Source organism: Lissotriton helveticus, chromosome 8 (genome assembly GCF_964261635.1).
Source record: "Lissotriton helveticus chromosome 8, aLisHel1.1, whole genome shotgun sequence".
Taxonomy (NCBI): domain Eukaryota; kingdom Metazoa; phylum Chordata; class Amphibia; order Caudata; family Salamandridae; genus Lissotriton; species Lissotriton helveticus.
In genome coordinates, this window is record NC_136069.1 from 930,871,311 (window position 1) to 930,887,459 (window position 16,149).

The following is a 16,149-nucleotide window of genomic DNA, read 5'->3' on the forward strand; positions in this document are numbered from 1 at the left end:
ACCCACAAGAATGTGTGTTATGCCATAATAAAGATATGTGTCTTAATCGGTGGTGTTGTTTGTAACTGGTGATATAATCCAGGCATTGCAGTCGTCAGTCACTTTCCAACGCCTTACCTTCTTTAGATGGCAGTTGTTCTGGGAGAAGTCGCTGACCCGTCCTTCCATCTAAAAACGAATCCACAAACTGACAGTGATCTTCTCCATAACCTGATTCGTCACCTATATTATAAAATTTCCCTGAAAATAGAAATATTATGAGAAAGGTTTACACAACCAAATATTTTAAATATCAAAATTTCAAGCTATGAAGTCACTCTTCAACACCATTTCCGTTACACCTTATGTTGTGAGAAATGTAATAATTTTATATATATATATGTGTACAAGCTGTGACATGAACAGCGAAACGCGTTGGGCACCCGTTGCATAACTTAATAAAGCGTTTAAACAAATTGAGGCCGTGGCACCAGTGTGGAATTCTTTTCGGTACCTGGTTGTTATTTGATGTGTGTATATATATATATATATATATATATATATATATATATATACACACACACACACACACACACACACACACATATATATATATATATATATATAAAAACATCAGTACACTAAAAAAGAAACTGAAATCCACGAGTTATAGTCGACTGAAATGACTATAACTCACACCTTTGCTATGAACAGGTTTGTCATCAATGAGGTAATTTTAGATGTCATTAGTGATGTCATCAATGATGTCATAGCTAACCAACAAAAATTGTCTCAAACACATTTATTACGAAAAAATTAATTAAATGGATGGAAAAAATATCAATTGAATTCTTTCCAGGCAAATCTTTTATTGCCATTCACTTCAAATTTTTATAAGATTTTTACAATTATATTAGCAAAAAACAAACACTGAACATTAAATATTTCAACATTTTCTGTTGAAATATTTAATGTTCAGTGTTTGTTTTTTGCTAATATAATTGTAAAAATCTTATAAAAATTTGAAGTGAATGGCAATAAAAGATTTGCTTGGAAGGAATTGAATTGATATTTTTTCCATCCATTTAATTAATTTTTTCGTAATAAATGTGTTTGAGACAATTTTTGTTGGTTAGCTAGTACAAGGTCCAGTCTCAACCACGTATAAGGATCTACCTCCTTAGGGACACAACAATCAATGATGTCATAGCATATATCATGAATGAGGTACTTTGTGAGGTACATGGTGTAAACGCAAATTTTAGTTACTTCAGTTAACTATGATTGGTGAATCTCCGTGTCTTATTTAGATTAAACTATGACATTTTTACTGACATTTTCACCTAACTATAATGTCACGTTAACCCTTGTTTTTTTTGTGACTTTTTATAGTTTGTTAATGTAAAGTAACATATTTTTACCCATGAATGGCCTTTGGCTTTGAGCCGCGAGGGGTGGGGTTTGCCACTAGGCTGGACAACCCAATATGAAGTGTACCATTTTAAGTATGACTTGACCAGCAAGAGACTGTCATTTTTAAATAAGGCAGAACTACAAGTTTTGTCAAAAGTTCAAAACATTAATACATAAAAATGAGGTCTTTTTGCTTTGTCAGGACATCAATCTATATATAAAGCAGACATTTTAGCTTTGTCAAAGGGTCTCTCTATTAATACAGAAGCCTCATGTCATAATTTATCATCATAACTAAAGGAATCGAAAGACCAATACATTCATAATTAGAGCACACATAGCATTATTACTAGCAATTATCATTTACATTTTTAAGTATTACATCTTTGAATACAAATAATTATAAACCACATGTATGAGTCTTAAAACATTCTTCGGACCACAGAATACAGCCATAAGAACAACCACAAGGGGTCCTCATGCTCCGGTTGAAGAGCATAGAGCTCCTACTCAGAGAACTTTGAAATGAATGGTAAGTTCTTCTGGGGTCATGCAATCAATGACCCAGGAGACTTACTGTAATGTTGACCACTCTAACATTTCTGGTGGGCTGTTATTCTCTCTGCAGCCTCCCAAAACACTTACAGTAACAGGTTATGGTGACCCGGGCACTCCTTGGGGCACCACAAGAACTATAATATTGAAAAAAGGCCATGCAGGGCAATTATGGGGTGCCCCTGGGCTGGAGAAGTAAATATCTAGTGAGTGGCCTTTTTGCTTCCCAAAGCAGCGAGGTTGTTACTATTGTTCTTTCTTTCTTTATATTGTGTGTGCCCCAGTCCCACCCAGGACACCCACAGCTTTTTTTCTATTTTTGTTCTGGCAGCAGGGGGCCCACTTCCGCCCCACCAATTCTGTAGCTTCATGTTGTGCTTTAAAAAAATATTTTTTATCTAGTGGCAGCACAGGAAGCTCACTCCTGCTGCCCACCTTTATGCGTATTTTGGGTGCCCAGGTCCCACCCGGGCCCCCAAATGCCTTGGGGCTTTAGGGGGAACCCTATGGCCCCCGCAGCCCTACTGGCTTACCTGCCAGCACCCTTCCTGCATCTTGCTGGTAGCTGGCTGCATTGGTTTGGTCCCACCCGGCAATTGTAGCTTTTGTTTCTGCTCCCATTGAGCAGAAGCAATTCTGTGTTCCCTGCCCAGAAGAGTGTGGGCAGGGAGTTACCTTTCTGTTCCCTGCCCAAGCTTTCCTGGGCAGGGAACAACGCAGTGTTCCCAGGACACTGCCCATGAATCGGGCCTGGTGGATGGGGTCCCTGGGCCATGAAATTGCTTGGGAGGGGGACCTCATGCCCTAATCCCCACAAAAAGATAACCAAAACCTCATGGTATGGGCTACTTTACGCCATTAAATAGATTGGGGAGGCGGGCCACAGGCCCCTCTAACATAAATGATGCAGTGGCCCCTTCAGGCTCAGACAACTCAATGAGATTCTAATTGAAAATAGCAGGGTTCTGCCTTTTTTTCAAGATTTTATTTAAATCTCTTTTTGGCCCAGGGTGTGGGTCTCTCTGGGACCCAAACACAAGTACTAGAAGGTCAAGGTGTTCATACCCTGACACCCTCTATGTTTTTTTAATTTTTGATTTCAGGACACAGGAACTAAGTGACCTAGTCCTTAAATTGCGGCATCCACGTTTTGGTTGATGTGAGGCAGCCTATTAGATCTTATCTTTTGATCTGCTGGCCTAGTGGTACTCCAGAGTCTCAAGCTATCCATACATTTTGAGCCTTAATTTCATTAAAACTACTGGATGGATTTACACCATTACACAAAAAGCACACTTTCTAGGTTAAGATCTTGTTTCTGCCAAAGTAGGTGTAATTCTGTTCAGCCATTTTGACAGCCTTAAGTTCCCATGGGAAATTTCATGGTGAATATGGGGTGCAGCTCCCCTCCAGAACCTCAGACAAGTCCCGGAACCCGATCCCTCGGAGCCGAGAGATTAATTATGGGGAGGGGGTATGCAGCATCCCTCCCTGAGCCTCTCAGAGGACCTGGGGACCCAATCTTTTGGGGATTGTATTTTTATAATGTGGAGGAACAGAGTGGCGTAAAGTGGAATAGCGTAGAAGTGAGTGGCGTAGAGTTGAATAGTGTAAAGTTGAGTGGTGTAGATCAATCAATCAATCAAGGGTTTAGGAAGCGCATCTACTCACCTGAAAGGGTGTAGAATGGAGTGTTGTACCGTGGAGTGGCGTAGAGGGGAGTTGTGTAAAGTAGAGTGGCAAAGAGTGGAATAGCTTGAAGTGGAGTGGCATAGTGTGTAGTTGATGCAGTTAAATAGCGTGTAGTGGAGTAGCATGGAGGGGGGTACAGTGGAGTGGCGTACAGTGGAGTGGGATAGAGTGGAGTTGCCTACAGTGGAAGAGTGAAGTGGCGGAGAGTGAAGTGGCGTACATTGAAGTGGAGTACAGTGGGGTGGTATTGAGTTTGATAACATACAATGGAGTGGGACAGAGTGGATTGGAGTGCGTCCAGTTGAATGACGTAGAATGGAGGTGCGTACAGTGGAGTGGCATAGAGTGGAATAGCTTACAGGAGAGTGGCATAGAGTGGAGTGGTGTACAATTAAGTTGTGTAGATTTTACGTGAGGTACAGTGTAGTGGTGTACAGTGGAGTGGTGTAGACATGAGTGGCATAGAATGGAATATCATACACTAGAGTGGCATAGAATGGAGTGAGGTACAGTGTAGTGGCGTACAGTGGAACAGCGTAGAGTGGAGTGGCGTACAGTGGATTGGCATAGAGCGGAATAGCATAGATTGGAATTGTGTACAGTGGAATAGTAGAGTTGAGTGCAATAGTGTACAGTGGAGTGGCATTAAAGTGAGTTAATGGATGTAGATGTAATGTGGCAGGAATACAGATTATGTGATATAAATAATAATTTTGGGTAGTAGGTGTAAATAGTTCCATTCTAAGTGACAAAATACATGGTTATATTTTTTGCAGTGATATAACACTGTAACTTTACGGTATCATGCGGTACACGCGGATGACAAGACAGTTTATGATTGGCTAATAGCAGTTTTTACAAAACGTAAAAGACAGCCATGTAGTTTCCCAAACACTTTCGCTGCGTTCTAGGTTAGGGTCTTACATACAGGTTTACTCCCACGACTTTACAGTGTTCTTTTTTCCGCCTCTCCTCTTTTCTTGCTCTCTCTTTTAGCGCTTTGACACCCTTGGGAATGTGTGCGCTTTATAAGGTTATTTTCATTCATTCATTCATTCATAAGTACTATGTTATATTATTATTCCCAACCTATTATCACTTTATTAAAGTATATATATGCATGGATGTGGTAGTGCTGCAGTCACCCGACTGGCGGCACTTAAGCAGAGAGGTCGTTTTTCAGGAAGACTTATCGTGTAGCACAGCGTGAGTGGAATTATCCCCAGACCCACTGTGGAATATTATGTCCGAATCGTCACAGCGAGTTGGTGGCTCACTCGAGCGATACAGAACCACAAGAACCACAAGGCTCTGCGAGAGCCGACGCCCATCCGGGCAGGTGAAGTAAATAAAATGAATACCAACCACTGACTGTGTATGGACGCCTTGCCTCTGAAGAAATGCTCGTCGAGCATGAAACGCGTCAGGCAAACTTGAAGGCAATCTTGAACTTTGTTTTTTTTTCACCCATTTTGCTGCAGCTTCTTGTGAATAAAACAAAAGTGAACCTACCTGCTATTGTGGCTCTTCTGAAGGGAAACTCTGTTTGTTGGACATATATATATATATATATATATATATATATATATATATATATATATATATATATATATATATATTGAAGCTCCGTGGTTCTCCCAAGTACAAGGAAAACTTAAGCACTCCGGGTATAGCAAAGATTCTTTATTGGTGTTTACAGTTGCGAAAAAGGTGACATTATATATATATATATTGAACAGTTGTTCAAAGTGCCTTTCCGCATAGTTAAAATTGCTTCCTGATTTGTGCAGGGTGAAAACGGTGGTGGACTTTTGTGCTGTATGGCTTATGACCGTCTACCCCAATGCTGTGAAGAGATTCGACTACTTTCCATCTGAAAAATAATGGAGGTTCTGAACGCGAAGAGAGGCTGGAATCAGACACGCGGAGGAGCGGCATGTTGCTGGTTGGAACGTCCGGGAGTACACGGATCGGAGGACCTGCGTTTCCTGCACGGAGATTCTGGTGAGTGCTGTCTCTTTCCCTTGTGTTTTTTGTTCTACTACTCATTCAATCAATCAATCACAGCATTTATATAGCGCACTACTCACCCGGAGGGTCTCAAGGCGCTAGGGGAGGTGGGGTCCGCTACTGCTCGAACAGCCAGGTCTTGAGCTGTTTCCTGAAGGCGAGGTGGTCCTGGGTCAGGCGGAGGTGGTTCGGGAGGGAGTTCCAAGTCTTGGCGGCCAGGTAGGAGAAGGACCTTCCTCCTGTGGTGGCTCTTCGGATGCGGGGGACAGCGGCGAGGACGTGGCCGGTCGATCGAAGTTGGCGTGTGGGAGCGTAGAAGTTGAGGCGGCTGTTGAGGTATCCTAGGCCTTGGTTGTGTAGGGCCTTGTGTGCGTGGGTGAGGAGACGGAAGGTGATTCTCTTGTTGACCGGTAGCCAGTGCAGATCTCTCAGGTGTCCGGAGATGTGGCTGCGATGGGGGATGTCCAGGATGAGTCGTGCTGAGGCGTGCTGGATCCGCTGGAGTCTCTTCTGGAGTTTGGCGGTGGTTCCGGCGTAGAGGGAGTTGCCGTAGTCCAGGCGGCTGGTGACGAGGGCCTGAGTGACCGTCTTCCTGGTCTCGGTGGGGATCCACCGGAAGATCTTACGTAGCATGCGCATGATGTTGAAGCATGACGAGGAGACGGCGTTGACTTGTCTGGTCATGGAGAGGGAGGAGTCCAGGATGAAGCCCAGGTTGCGTGCGTGGTCTGTTGGTTTGGGTGCGCTGCCCAGGGCGGGGGGCCACCAGGAGTTGTCCCAGGCGGAGGGTGAGGATCCCAGGATGAGGACTTCCGTCTTGTCCGAGTTCAGTTTCAGACGGCTGCTCATCATCCACTTGGCTACGTCTGTCATCCCTTTGTGTAGGTTGGCTCTGGCGGTGGCGGGGTCGTTGGTGAGGGAGAGGATCAGCTGGGTGTCGTCGGCATAGGAGATGATGTTGAGGTTGTGTTGGCGTGCGATGGCTGCGAGGGGGCTCATGTAGACGTTGAAGAGGGTTGGGCTGAGCGAGGAGCCTTGAGGAACGCCGCAGATGACTTCGGTGGCTTCTGATCTGAACGGGGGGAGGCGGACTCTCTGTGTCCTTCCGGCGAGGAGCGAGGTGATCCATTCCAGTGCCTTCTCCTGGATTCCGACGTTGCTGAGGCGCTGCACTAGGGTACGGTGGCAGACAGTGTCGAAGGCCGCGGAGAGGTCTAGGTGGATGAGGGCCGCTGTTTCTCCGTTGTCGAGCAGGGCTCGGATGTCATCGGTAGCTGCGATCAGGGCGGTCTCGGTGCTGTGGTTGGCCCGGAAGCCAGACTGCGAGAGGCCGAGGGATCCGTTCGTCTCGAGGAAGGCGGCCAGCTTCTTGTTGACGGTCTTCTCGATGACTTTTGCAGGAAACGGGAGCAGCGAAATGGGGCGGTAGTTCTTGAGGTCGGTGGGGTCGGCTGATGGCTTCTTTAGTAGAGCGCTGAGTTCGGCATGCTTCCAGCTCTCCGGGAAGGTAGCGGTGTCGAAGGAGGTGTTGATGATGTCCCGCAGGTGGGGTGCGATGACGGCGTCGGCCTTGTTGAAGACGTGGTGAGGGCAGGGGTCGGTCGGAGATCCGGAGTGGATGGAGTTCATCGTGCGGATGGTGTCTTCGGTGCTGATCGGGGTCCAGGCGCAGAGGGTGGTGGTGGGGGGCGGTGGTTCAGTCGTGGCGTGCGTCGGTTGGGAGCTGAAGCTGTTGTGTATGTCCGCGATCTTGTTGTGGAAGTAGGAGGCGAGGGAGATGCAGAGGTCTTGCGAAGGGGTGATGTCGTTGTTTCCGGCGTTGGGGTTGGAGAGCTCTTTAACGATGTTGAAGAGTTCCTTGCTGTTGTGGGCGTTGTTGTCCAGTCGTTCCTTCAATGCACTTTTCTTGGTGGCGTGGATCAGTTGGTGGTGTTTTCGGGTGGCGAGCTTGAGGGCAGTCATGTTGTTCGGTGTTGGGTCTCTGCGCCAGGCTTTCTCGAGGGCTCGGCAGTTCTTCTTGGAGCTCTTGAGTTCGTCGGTGAACCATGGGGCTTTCTTGCTGCCGGGTCTGCTAGGCGGGGTCTTCAGAGGGGCGAGGTCGTCTGCGCAGTTGCTGATCCACTTCGCGAGGTTGGTGGCCGCCTGGCTTGGGTTCGTTGCGCTGGTGGGAGGGTTCATGCTCAGGGAAGTCGCGAGCTGGTCGGCTGTGATCTTGTTCCAGCTTCTGCGTGCAACCTGTTGCTGGTGGTGGTGGATCGTGGTCCTTCTGAAGCTGAAGTCGACGCAGCTGTGGTCCGTCCAGTGGAGTCCGGTGGCGTGGCTGAAGGTGATGTCCTTGCTGGATGAGAAGACGGGGTTGAGTGTGTGTCCAAGCAAGCCGGGCCGACGATGCCTGAAATGGCAGAAACCGGTCCCCGGAAGCTTGTTTCCTTCCCAGTACAAGAATTGGCTTGGTAGTTTGGTTTGCCCTGTTCCCATCATGCACTGGGACAGGAACAGACTAATTTGCATATAGCCAAGTTCTGAGCTGGGATGGTGCAGTGAGCTAAAAAACGGTGATGGATCAAGCCCTGATCTTTGGACTGGGTAAGAGTGGTCTGCTTAATTCAGGCACTCTGTTCATCACCACCCCCTTTTCTGAATCATTTTGTCCACCACAAGCGTGGAAGGGTATACTCAGATGTGAGTCCCTAGCTCATTGCACCATCAGGATTCAAGCAAGCCGGGCCGACGACGCCTGAAAGGGCAGAAACCGGTCCCCGGAAGCTTGTTTCCTTCCCAGTACAAGAATTGGCTTGGTAGTTTGGTTTGCCCTGTTCCCATCATGCACTGGGACAGGAACAGACTAATTTGCATATAGCCAAGTTCTGAGCTGGGATGGTGCAGTGAGCTAAAAAACGGTGATGGATCAAGCCCTGATCTTTGGACTGGGTAAGAGTGGTCTGCTTAATTCAGGCACTCTGTTCATCACCACCCCCTTTTCTGAATCATTTTGTCCACCATCAGCGTGGAAGGGTATACTTAGATGTGAGTCCCTTGCTCATTGCACCATCAGGATTCAAGCAAGCCGGGCCGACGACGCCTGAAATGGCAGAAACCGGTCCCCGGAAGCTTGTTTCCTTCCCAGTACAAGAATTGGCTTGGTAGTTTGGTTTGCCCTGTTCCCATCATGCACTGGGACAGGAACAGACTAATTTGCATATAGCCAAGTTCTGAGCTGGGATGGTGCAGTGAGCTAAAAAACGGTGATGGATCAAGCCCTGATCTTTGGACTGGGTAAGAGTGGTCTGCTTAATTCAGGCACTCTGTTCATCACCACCCCTTTTTCTGAATCATTTTGTCCACCATCAGCGTGGAAGGGTATACTTAGATGTGAGTCCCTTGCTCATTGCACCATCAGGATTCAAGCAAGCCGGGCCGACGACGCCTGAAATGGCAGAAACCGGTCCCCGGAAGCTTGTTTCCTTCCCAGTACAAGAATTGGCTTGGTAGTTTGGTTTGCCCTGTTCCCATCATGCACTGGGACAGGAACAGACTAATTTGCATATAGCCAAGTTCTGAGCTGGGATGGTGCAGTGAGCTAAAAAACGGTGATGGATCAAGCCCTGATCTTTGGACTGGGTAAGAGTGGTCTGCTTAATTCAGGCACTCTGTTCATCACCACCCCCTTTTCTGAATCATTTTGTCCACCATAAGCGTGGAAGGGTATACTCAGATGTGAGTCCCTTGCTCATTGCACCATCAGGATTCAAGCAAGCCGGGCCGACGACGCCTGAAATGGCAGAAACCGGTCCCCGGAAGCTTGTTTCCTTCCCAGTACAAGAATTGGCTTGGTAGTTTGGTTTGCCCTGTTCCCATCATGCACTGGGACAGGAACAGACTAATTTGCATATAGCCAAGTTCTGAGCTGGGATGGTGCAGTGAGCTAAAAAACGGTGATGGATCAAGCCCTGATCTTTGGACTGGGTAAGAGTGGTCTGCTTAATTCAGGCACTCTGTTCATCACCACCCCCTTTTCTGAATCATTTTGTCCACCATAAGCGTGGAAGGGTATACTCAGATGTGAGTCCCTTGCTCATTGCACCATCAGGCTTCAAGCAAGCCGGGCCGACGACGCCTGAAATGGCAGAAACCGGTCCCCGGAAGCTTGTTTCCTTCCCAGTACAAGAATTGGCTTGGTAGTTTGGTTTGCCCTGTTCCCATCATGCACTGGGACAGGAACAGACTAATTTGCATATAGCCAAGTTCTGAGCTGGGATGGTGCAGTGAGCTAAAAAACGGTGATGGATCGAGCCCTGATCTTTGGACTGGGTAAGAGTGGTCTGCTTAATTCAGGCACTCTGTTCATCACCACCCCCTTTTCTGAATCATTTTGTCCACCGTAAGCGTGGAAGGGTATACTCAGATGTGAGTCCCTTGCTCATTGCACCATCAGGATTCAAGCAAGCCGGGCCGACGACGCCTGAAATGGCAGAAACCGGTCCCCGGAAGCTTGTTTCCTTCCCAGTACAAGAATTGGCTTGGTAGTTTGGTTTGCCCTGTTCCCATCATGCACTGGGACAGGAACAGACTAATTTGCATATAGCCAAGTTCTGAGCTGGGATGGTGCAGTGAGCTAAAAAACGGTGATGGATCAAGCCCTGATCTTTGGACTGGGTAAGAGTGGTCTGCTTAATTCAGGCACTCTGTTCATCACCACCCCCTTTTCTGAATCATTTTGTCGACCATAAGCGTGGAAGGGTATACTCAGATGTGAGTCCCTTGCTCATTGCACCATCAGGATTCAAGCAAGCCGGGCCGACGACGCCTGAAATGGCAGAAACCGGTCCCCGGAAGCTTGTTTCCTTCCCAGTACAAGAATTGGCTTGGTAGTTTGGTTTGCCCTGTTCCCATCATGCACTGGGACAGGAACAGACTAATTTGCATATAGCCAAGTTCTGAGCTGGGATGGTGCAGTGAGCTAAAAAACGGTGATGGATCAAGCCCTGATCTTTGGACTGGGTAAGAGTGGTCTGCTTAATTCAGGCACTCTGTTCATCACCACCCCCTTTTCTGAATCATTTTGTCCACCATAAGCGTGGAAGGGTATACTCAGATGTGAGTCCCTTGCTCATTGCACCATCAGGATTCAAGCAAGCCGGGCCGACGACGCCTGAAATGGCAGAAACCGGTCCCCGGAAGCTTGTTTCCTTCCCAGTACAAGAATTGGCTTGGTAGTTTGGTTTGCCCTGTTCCCATCATGCACTGGGACAGGAACAGACTAATTTGCATATAGCCAAGTTCTGAGCTGGGATGGTGCAGTGAGCTAAAAAACGGTGATGGATCAAGCCCTGATCTTTGGACTGGGTAAGAGTGGTCTGCTTAATTCAGGCACTCTGTTCATCACCACCCCCTTTTCTGAATCATTTTGTCCACCATAAGCGTGGAAGGGTATACTCAGATGTGAGTCCCTTGCTCATTGCACCATCAGGATTCAAGCAAGCCGGGCCGACGACGCCTGAAATGGCAGAAACCGGTCCCCGGAAGCTTGTTTCCTTCCCAGTACAAGAATTGGCTTGGTAGTTTGGTTTGCCCTGTTCCCATCATGCACTGGGACAGGAACAGACTAATTTGCATATAGCCAAGTTCTGAGCTGGGATGGTGCAGTGAGCTAAAAAACGGTGATGAATCAAGCCCTGATCTTTGGACTGGGTAAGAGTGGTCTGCTTAATTCAGGCACTCTGTTCATCACCACCCCCTTTTCTGAATCATTTTGTCCACCATAAGCGTGGAAGGGTATACTCAGATGTGAGTCCCTTGCTCATTGCACCATCAGGTTTCAAGCAAGCCGGGCCGACGACGCCTGAAATGGCAGAAACCGGTCCCCGGAAGCTTGTTTCCTTCCCAGTACAAGAATTGGCTTGGTAGTTTGGTTTGCCCTGTTCCCATCATGCACTGGGACAGGAACAGACTAATTTGCATATAGCCAAGTTCTGAGCTGGGATGGTGCAGTGAGCTAAAAAACGGTGATGGATCAAGCCCTGATCTTTGGACTGGGTAAGAGTGGTCTGCTTAATTCAGGCACTCTGTTCATCACCACCCCCTTTTCTGAATCATTTTGTCGACCATAAGCGTGGAAGGGTATACTCAGATGTGAGTCCCTTGCTCATTGCACCATCAGGATTCAAGCAAGCCGGGCCGACGACGCCTGAAATGGCAGAAACCGGTCCCCGGAAGCTTGTTTCCTTCCCAGTACAAGAATTGGCTTGGTAGTTTGGTTTGCCCTGTTCCCATCATGCACTGGGACAGGAACAGACTAATTTGCATATAGCCAAGTTCTGAGCTGGGATGGTGCAGTGAGCTAAAAAACGGTGATGGATCAAGCCCTGATCTTTGGACTGGGTAAGAGTGGTCTGCTTAATTCAGGCACTCTGTTCATCACCACCCCCTTTTCTGAATCATTTTGTCCACCATAAGCGTGGAAGGGTATACTCAGATGTGAGTCCCTTGCTCATTGCACCATCAGGATTCAAGCAAGCCGGGCCGACGACGCCTGAAATGGCAGAAACCGGTCCCCGGAAGCTTGTTTCCTTCCCAGTACAAGAATTGGCTTGGTAGTTTGGTTTGCCCTGTTCCCATCATGCACTGGGACAGGAACAGACTAATTTGCATATAGCCAAGTTCTGAGCTGGGATGGTGCAGTGAGCTAAAAAACGGTGATGGATCAAGCCCTGATCTTTTGACTGGGTAAGAGTGGTCTGCTTAATTCAGGCACTCTGTTCATCACCACCCCCTTTTCTGAGTGTGTGTCCGGCGTGGTGGGTGGGGGTGGTTACCAGCTGCTTGAGACCGAGGTTGGCGAGGTTGTCCAGCAGGGTGGTGGTGTTGCGGTCGTTGTTGTTCTCCAGGTGGAAGTTCAGGTCCCCGAGGAGGATGTAGTCAGCGGAGGGGAGGGCGTGCGGGCCGATGAAGTCGGCGATGTCTTCGCTGAATTGTGTGCGTGGTCCCGGGGGTCTGTAGATGAGGGTGCCTCTGAGGGTGGTCTTGGGGTTGATGTGGATCTGGAAGTGCAGGTGTTCGGCGGGTGCGAGGGTGTCGTCGGTGTTGGTCCTGATGCGGATGGAGTTCCTGTGGATGATGGCGATGCCTCCTCCTGTCTGGTTGACGCGGTCCCTCCGGATGATCTTGTAGCCGTCCGGTATGGCGATGGCGATGTCAGGCGCTGAGGAGGCGTTCATCCAGGTTTCCGTGAGGAAGGCGACGTCTGGGGCTGTGGTGTCGAGCAGGTTCCAGAGCTCGACGGCGTGTCTGTGGACGGAGCGGGTGTTGAGCAGGATGCACTTGAGGTGGTTGCTGCTGGAGTTCGGCTTGGTCGGTGCTGGTGTGGTGCATGCGTTAGCCCTGAAAGGAGTCATGCTCAATAAATGATGTTCCCCCTTCAGTCTTTTGTTAAAACAATACCTGTGGCATCATTATGTCATCAGTTATGGAACGAGAGGAGGCTGCTCTGGATGTCTTCAAACAAGGAACGGCACAAGCAAAAGGCATTCTAAAGGAATCAAGCAATCCTGTGAATCCTTCCAGCGATTTAAAAATCCTCTCTCAGACATTGGAAAAAACAATGGAAAAAGAAATTCGAAAATTGTGGGAAGGAACCTCCTTGGAGAAATACTTGGAGGTGGGACGAATCCCGCGGGGCCTTCGTATTTTTACTGTGCCCTCTTACGAGAACCCTGACCCCAGCTATTGCAAGACTGGTCTGATTTTACAACAGAGTCAGCAAGAAGGAGAATCCTCCTAAAATATGGGTGGAGCGATCGGAATAAGCTCCTGGAGGAGATAAAGAACCTGAAGGAGTTAATAAACAAAGATACTAAACAAAGTGAGGAACTCAGACTAGCAATGAGAAGCAGATTAAAAGAATATGAGAATGGAATACGACGTCGCAAACAGACAAAATTTCAACGCGACAAACAAGACTATCTATCAAGGCGTGTTTTAAACTTTGCTCGTAAATACGATTTGCCAAGGAAACAAATGAACTAAAATAGGACAGGCGTGTCCTTCAGTAAGGAGACTTCAGAATCTGAGGTGGAAACATCTGGAAGTGAGCAAGCAACAGGTGAGGAGACAAGAGATACAGTCGTGGAACCTGCATTTTTTCAAGAGTTCAAGTTAATTCGCGAGAATCAGCAAAAGTGGGCGCAAATAACACATCCTCCAAACCAAAAAAGAAGAAACGCAAAACAAGACTTGGCAAAAGATGGCGATGAAACACCTACGCCCATGGTGACTAGCAGCAAGGGCAACAGGGGCAAGTGGTGAGTGAGAAAAATGTCATCAACTTGAATGATGATAAACTGAAAGTACTCCAATTGGGACTTACTTGTTGTCCAACAACAGATTTTAATTATGTGGAAAAAAAGGTAGATCTGTTTAAGTGTATCCAAAAGTTAAAGCTTCAGAAGGTACACCTTATGCATCTTAAAAAAGGTAAAAATACTGTGACAGCCAGGGCAACCAGGGATACAGATATCCTCACAGGCAATGATCTGGACACTCTAATGACACTGCAGAACTTAGAAACATTTGGATATATGAATGACTCATTTCATTCGTTTCACTCAGAAGGAGCTGGATCGAGTCCCCAATATGCTGGAATTGAGCATGCGAGTGGGAGTAGTGGTTTCAAAAGGAAATCGAGAACTTGTCCTCAGATGCCGTATGATATCATAGACGTCTTCAATGATGCCTTGATTCAAGATCTAAAGAATCTTCAACATAAAACAAATTCTGTTAAACATTTTAATATTTCACAGAAACAATGCCAGGCAATTTTAAGTCTCAAACAGGACGACTCGATAGTAGTGAAACCCTCTGATAAAGGGGGCAATATTGTGATCTTTCCAAAATAACAATACTTGAGAGAAGCTTTGAACCAGCTTGATGATTGGAATTGTTATCTACCCACAACTAGGAAGGACTATACTGAATGCATTGCGACCTTTCATCAAAATCTGTGGAACTGGAGAGACGAGGGAATGTTAGACATTGATGAATTTCATTTTTTGTTATGTGAATACCCCATGTTGACAACCTTCTACCACCTTCCCAAGGTGCATAAGGATATTCACTGGCCTCTGGGAAGAACAATAGTTGCCTCTATAAATAGTCTTCTTGAAAATTGTTCTGTCTGCTTGGATCTCTTTTTGGCACCTTGGGTGAAAAATCTTAGCTCTTATATTAGAGATACACAAGACTTCTTGAGATTGATCGAGGAGTCAACTGGGAACCTGACATGTTGCTTATCACGCTGGACATCACTAGCTTGTACACTTGTATTAACCATAATCAGGGGATTGCTTCTGTTAAATGGTTTTTAGACAAGCGTCCACTAAAATTAAAAAAACACAATGAGATGCTTCTTGCAATGTTATCTTTCTGCTTAGAAAACAATATATTTATCTTTGCAGGTCAGCTATACAGGCAACAACGCAGTACCGTCATGGGCACATGTTCCGCCCCCAGCTACGCAAATCTTTTCGTTGGCTGGTGGGAGGAGCACGTGGCCTGGAGGGAGATGCCTGAAATGTGGTTGGATAAGGTTGTATTATGGACCCGGTGCATCGATGACCTTTTCATCATACTCCTCGGCTCAGGAGAATATAACATTTCTTAACTCTAATAACCATAACCTTGTATTCAGCGGACACATAAGCAGCACTTAGGTGTTCTATTCTGATCTGGAAGTCTATATGGAGAATACTGAGATCCTAACCCGACTATACAGAATACCAACATCCGGAAATGCTTTCTTCATGCTAAAAGTTTCCACCCTAGAAGTATGATCAATAATATCCCCTATGGGGAACTTTTACGCCTGAAGCGAAATTACGTCACTGAGGAGGACTATACAAGAGCCAGGAATGAAGCATGCAATCGATTCAAAACTAGGGGTTATTCTAATAATTCCCTCCGTACAGCAGAAGAGAAAGTGAAAAGAATTCCCAGAGTGGAACTTCTAGTTCCCAAAGTCACCATAGGGAAAGTTACATCTGAAAAAACAGAACCAGTACGTATGATCACACGCAACAATAAACAATTCTCGAAAATAGTACATATGTTTCGTAAAAACTGGCACATTCTCAAAACAGACAGTATTTTAAAGAATGAAACTCCACTTCAGCCCTTGATAACTTATAGAAGACCCAAATCTATCAAGGATCTTTTGGTTTCTAGTCATTACCAATATAGTACTAGAATAAAAGAACCCATTACGGGCTTCTTTCCTTGTTTGAAATGCAAGGCCTGCAAATTCAGTCATAAAAGGAACACCTATGAAGTGCAAGCCAAATATTCTGTATCTACCAGAAAAATCAATAGACTCCTAAATTGCAACTCTAACTTTACCATATACTGTTTGGAGTGTCCCTGTAAAAAGCGATATATCGGCAGTACTTTACATCCGGCCAAGAAGCGTGTGCTAGAGCACATGCGAGCCATTGCTAAGAAAGACAACAA

The 16,149-nt window shown here is 46.7% G+C and overlaps 1 protein-coding gene across 4 annotated transcripts in view; it reads right to left on the minus strand.

Annotated features, from left to right (window-relative positions):
• Nucleotides 1–16,149, minus strand: part of ABI3BP (ABI family member 3 binding protein) — a 2,192,437-nt gene that overhangs the window by 27,452 nt on the left and 2,148,836 nt on the right. For all 4 annotated transcript variants that reach the window (XM_078657771.1, XM_078657774.1, XM_078657775.1 and 1 more), the window contains one exon: nucleotides 118–240. In XM_078657771.1, coding sequence (XP_078513897.1) covers nucleotides 118–240 — 123 coding nt within the window. The remainder of the gene's footprint in view (nucleotides 1–117; nucleotides 241–16,149) is intronic.